This window comes from Sinocyclocheilus anshuiensis, unplaced genomic scaffold (assembly GCF_001515605.1).
Source record: "Sinocyclocheilus anshuiensis isolate Anshui unplaced genomic scaffold, SAMN03320099.WGS_v1.1 scaffold184, whole genome shotgun sequence".
Taxonomy (NCBI): domain Eukaryota; kingdom Metazoa; phylum Chordata; class Actinopteri; order Cypriniformes; family Cyprinidae; genus Sinocyclocheilus; species Sinocyclocheilus anshuiensis.
Window position 1 is genome coordinate 5,653 of NW_015557077.1, and position 5,487 is coordinate 11,139.

Sequence of the window (5,487 nt, forward strand, 5' to 3'; positions counted from 1 at the left end):
GAGGGGGGGAGGGCAGACTTGATGTGGTGCATGACTAGCCGTTCAAAGCACTTCATGAGGATGGGGGTAAGTGCAACTGGACGGTAGTCATTGAAGCAGGATGGAGATGACTTCTTCGGTACTGGAATGATGATGGTAGCTTTGAAGCATGTGGGGACAACAGCCTGGCTTAGCGAGATGTTGAAAATGTCTCAACATAATAGGACCCCTTTAAAATTGCTTTCTTGTTGTTGCAACAGTTCTTTATAGAAGGCTTTCTGTTGCTCCATCAATTCACACACCTGTTCATGTGTGATGTACAGTCCAGAGTCTTTCTCTTTAATCCTTACGAGCAGCCATGCTTTCCCACAGGCAACAAACACAAGGTATAGGCGCAGACCTTTACCTCACTCTGCTGCGCTTTAAATCGATACAATCGAGTTAAATGTCCATACCTTAATGTAAAACGTCTATAACTTGAAGTAAAGTCATTTTATATTTGATTTTATATTTGATTTTTTTGGCATGAGATCAGGACAGGTGTATTGTATTGTATTAGTCTATATAGTGTGATAGTCAATGTAAAAAGAGCAAATGGGAGAAGCAGATGAACAGAAAACAGCAGAACAACATAAAGTTAAAGAGGGTAAACTTTATCATTCAGCTGAACTGTGCTCGTGTGTTTTAAACACTTTGGCTCTTTTCTAGCGTATTTCTTTAACTTCTCAGGTAACATCAATAGTAAGACCTATTTCAGATGAGGCCGAAATTACAACAACAGTGGTTACATACACATATAGTTAATTGTTTGATCAAAATAATTTCTAGGGACAATTTAGTAGTCACTGGATATTGGTAGGGACATGTCATAGAGTTTCTACTAAATTCTACACCCTTGCAAATTAGGGTTCTTCGGCTTGTAACAACAGAACCCTTTTTGGTGCTAAATAGAACCCTTTTTATAAGGTTGCATAAAGAACCATGCTTTGTAAGTGCTGTATATGAAGTAATCTTTTAAATAATAGTTTCACATTAGTATATTTATTGACAATACTAATATTAATAATATATTACTTATATTAATATATTAATGTTCTTTTTTTACCCCTCTATCTGCGTGTTCTTATAATCTGTTGTAGCCTCTATTACATCTGAGATACATCACTGAGTTTAGAGTTACAGTGTGTCTCTTCCATTTGTTTATGTAAAAATAATTATGTTCACGAAGGCCAAATGTAGCACAAATGGACAGTATGTAAGCACTTCACAATGTTAAAAGGAAAAAGTGATATAAAGTCATGGGATCATAGCTTTACCCCCAGTTTCACAGACAAAGCTTAAGCCTAATCCTAGACTAAAATGTAAGTCTGAGCTGTTTCAACTGAAAGAAATTTGCACTGATTGATGTTAAAATATATAAGTGCCTTTGTTTTGTCTCAAGATGCACACCAGTAATATTTTTTTCTAAGCATGTTTATAAAGATTACTTAAATGTCCTAATTGAACTATGTCTTAATCCTGTCTTAGTCGAAGCCCTGTCTGTGAAACCAGGCCTTAATGATTTTTTGTGACTGAGCATGTTTATGCATAAACCCAGGTTATAATTAAAAGAAAAATCTAACAATATGGATCATAAATTCAATATCTCTTAACTGAACAGAGCTGCTCACACTTACATGTTCTGTTAAACTAAAAAGAGAAATGACATGTAAGAATACCAGTTACAATTTGAAAGTTAAAATGTATAGAGATTTTAAAGGGGTCATATGATGTTGCTAAAAAGAACATTATTTTGTGTATTTGGTGTAATGAAATGTGTTTATGCGGTTTAAGGTTCAAAAAACACATTATTTTCCACATACTGTACATTATTGTTTCTCCTCTATGCCCCGCCTTTCTGAAACGAGTCGATTTTTACAAAGCTCATCGGTCTGAAAAGCGAGGTGTGCTGTGCCAAGAGCTTGTAACACTTCAAAGGAAAGAAAGGAAACATTGAAATCGCATCATATGACCCCTTTAAGGATGAACTCATGTACATGTTGAGAGTGTGATGACAATCTGTGTAGTTGATGGTTGAGCTCCAGAATATTAATAATGATGTGGCTTTGACATCTACAGGTGGGAATAAAGAAACCTAAACTTGAACAAAAAGAACCAGTTCAGCATAAAATATTCTTCAGGACTGTCCAGAAGAGGGCAGCAGACACTGTCATTTAGGTTTTTCAAAGTTTTGCAAAGTCTAATTGACATCAAGAATTGAAAACGGGTATGATTTTATTTAGATGCTTGAGTTGAAAGAACTTAGGTTCTTGAGGAAATGAGGTTTGTGTTTCAACTTTATTAAGTATTTCTATATTTCTATTTTATAGTAGGCCTATTTCTTTCAGGAATCTGCTCTGGACAGGTCCTTCAGCTTCATTAATTATAGCTTGATTATTTATGCTATAAGAAAACGAATGGGATGTTCATGAAGTGCTAATGTCACTGAGTATCACTAGAAGACATTTAGTGTGGCTGTCAAGATGAAGAACCAAACTAATATTACCAAACACAACTCATCCATGATCTCATACTGATCCTATAGGATGGCGTCATTATGGATTTTATTAGAAGGATTAAAACAACAGCAGGATGGAAAGTGATATTTGATAATTACAGTTTATATATATATTTTTTATGACAGAAAAATGCGGAAACACCTGGAATATTTCTTAATAAATCGTGAGTTTATAATGTTAGAACTCACTGCAGCATCCTTATAATATAAGAAATTATTAAAAATCACCACATGATATTATGGTAAAAGATCTGAATATCATTTCAATCTTAAAATGTGATTTTAATCAGAAAGTTACATCTCAATCAATACGGCCGTCTCACATTTCCATCTGACTTCCAGAAGATGACCGTAAAACCCACAGTAATGTAAAAAACCTTAAATTATCCTGCTAAACTCTGAACTATATGATGTTTATTTGTAAATCTGTTTATATCAGTCAAAACATTTTACAGTTTTTGCACATCATTCTGTTATGTTTGATCTGTGGATGTATCATCTTTTATAGCTTGTGTGTTTTGGGTCACCAGATAAAGCTCAAACTCTAAAACACGTGATTTCACAGAGAAGCAGGTCATTGAATGGTGCAACTGATATAAAACCAAGTGACTTAAGGGATTTTTGTCCATAATTTGGCTGATGCCGCTGCTGCAGGACAGTAGAAGGAAACTGTACAGCAGCTTTTCCTTTCAGGATTATTTATGCGAGATTTGTAACAGATGTTCATAATAATAATCACAGATCTGATCTCTCTTTAGGTTCACTAAAAACAAATTCTTTTTTTGATAAATTAATACATTTAAAAAAAAAATACAGTGACATAACTGGCATTAATAATAATAATAATAATACATTTATAAAGCACTTTACATTTTAAAGAATATCTCAAAGTGCTACAAAAAGTGTCATAATAATATAAAGCAATTAGAAAAAGCTAAAATTAAAAACCAGCTGAGATTAACACAGAGGTTTATTAATACAATACATTTTACATGTATTGTATTAATAAAGGTAATATGTCAACACACTGAAACCACATACATTTGATCTTTGATTTATTTAAAGCATTCTTGGTTTCTCAACAGATAAAACCTTAGATTAGAGTAAAAAGAAAAAGTTTGCAGAGTGTTTAAGGCATTTTCTCTTATTTATTAATATGAAAATATACTTAGAGACAGAGTATTTGAACTTATTTCTGGATACAGAGGTTGCACTGTTTATTTTTGACTCGTTCGTGAATCAGAATCCTCCAGTCGCGCTATATGTTTTTGAATCAACAGAAAGAACCGACTCATTCGAATCATTTGTTCGTGAATCAAACTACTCCGGTCGACTCGCACGTTGTTTTTGACCCACTTAAAACATCAGTTATATTTGGCTATTCACGTCTCAGTGATTCATTAACTGGATCACACACCCAAAGCTTTGTGTCCATCACAAAGAGATATAGGCCTATAGCAGAATATACATGTCTGTCTTGAGGAAACAAAACAATTGATATAGTCTGAGCAATTCACCTCACTTTTTTTATTTATGTAGGCCTATATATTTATATATTTAATTCATTTTCTGTTCATTCTACTTGCATTTCATGTCTGTTGTATTTTTAGACCTTAGAAGACTTTACTGCTGCAGAAAACAATGTCCAAAGGTGAGAGATAGCTAATATACACTTCAAATAAATTGAAAAAACATGAAACCACAGCTTAGATTCATCTCTGTTAGATCCATATTATTTCTCTATCAATAAAAATCAGTCTCAATAATTGGTCTCATTTTCAAAGCCATTTTGTCACGGTTTCTCTTCTAACAGCCAGGAGGCCGAGACTGGAGAAGAGTCAGAAGCAGGAGACGTTCGCTTCGAGTTCGAGCCCCAAACCTACAGGTGCATATGAGCAACTTACTTTATATCAGAGACGTGCTCTTCGGTATTTCACGTGTGTTCTTTACAACAACAGCGTTTTAATTTTAGCTTTATTATCCAATGCAATACAAATTGTTCAAAGCAGCTTCATGAAACATTATGCTTTACAAACTCTCAGTGAAGCTGAAGGCAGCAGTGGCAAAGAACCACAACTGGCACATATATAAACAAATGGTTTAACTAACAACAAAAAAAGCTTTTACTTGTACAATATTACTGTGCCATTTCACCAATAATTGAACCCTAGAGGCTGTTAACTGTAAGTAAAGTTTGGTTTGGTGATTCAGAGGTCGTGCCCAGTGAACTCTCATGGAGTCCAGAGTTCATCCGGGAGCTTCTTCCGTCTGCGGAGCGAACAGCTCTTTTCTATCATCTCTCTTACCTGTGTTTGGGAAACTTCCCAAAGCTGGAGCGTCTGATCAGAGAACGAGCTCTGGACACACAACTGCTGTTTGGATCCTCTGAAGCTGTTCTGTTGAAGGTCAGGCCAAATTCATCACATTCTGCTTTACAAATCGTAAGAATCCTGTCATTATTTAATCACATCTGTTCCAGACATACAAGTGGCCATGAACTTGACAGATGTGGTGAATTGGAACAACATCACAAGTATTTATATACACAGATGCATCTAAAGAAAAATTGGAATATTGTGAAAAAGTTCATTTTTTTGTAACTTATTTCAAAAAGTGAAACTTTCATATATTCTAGATTCATTACATGTAAAGTAAAACATTTCAAACATTTATTTTGTTTTAATTTTGATGATTAGAGCTTACAGCTCATGAATGTCAAAAATCCAGTATCTCAAAATATTAGAATATTTCCTAAGATTAATAAAAAAAAAAAGGATTTGCAAAACAGAAAAGTTCAAGTTCTTTAAAGTGCACTCAATACTTGGTCGGGGCTCCTTTAGCACAAACTCCAGCATCAGTGAGGTGTGGCATGAAGCGATCAGCCTGTGGCTCTGCTGAGAAACTATTGAGCTTCAGCTCGGATCCACTGTTTCTCATCTTTCTCTTGAAAA

General features: G+C 34.5%; 1 protein-coding gene across 2 annotated transcripts in view; it reads left to right on the plus strand.

Annotated features, from left to right (window-relative positions):
- The window catches only part of LOC107676816 (uncharacterized), a 16,242-nt gene that overhangs the window by 4,765 nt on the left and 5,990 nt on the right, over positions 1 to 5,487 (plus strand). The window contains exons 1-4 of one of the 2 annotated variants that reach the window (XM_016471498.1): positions 2,260 to 2,301; positions 4,147 to 4,187; positions 4,350 to 4,421; positions 4,748 to 4,941. In XM_016471498.1, the coding sequence (XP_016326984.1) occupies positions 4,178 to 4,187; positions 4,350 to 4,421; positions 4,748 to 4,941 (276 nt within the window). In that variant the 5' untranslated portion in view covers positions 2,260 to 2,301; positions 4,147 to 4,177. Of the gene's footprint in view, positions 1 to 2,259; positions 2,302 to 4,146; positions 4,188 to 4,349; positions 4,422 to 4,747; positions 4,942 to 5,487 lie in introns of those variants that run through there. The other variant, XM_016471497.1, reaches the window with a different exon arrangement.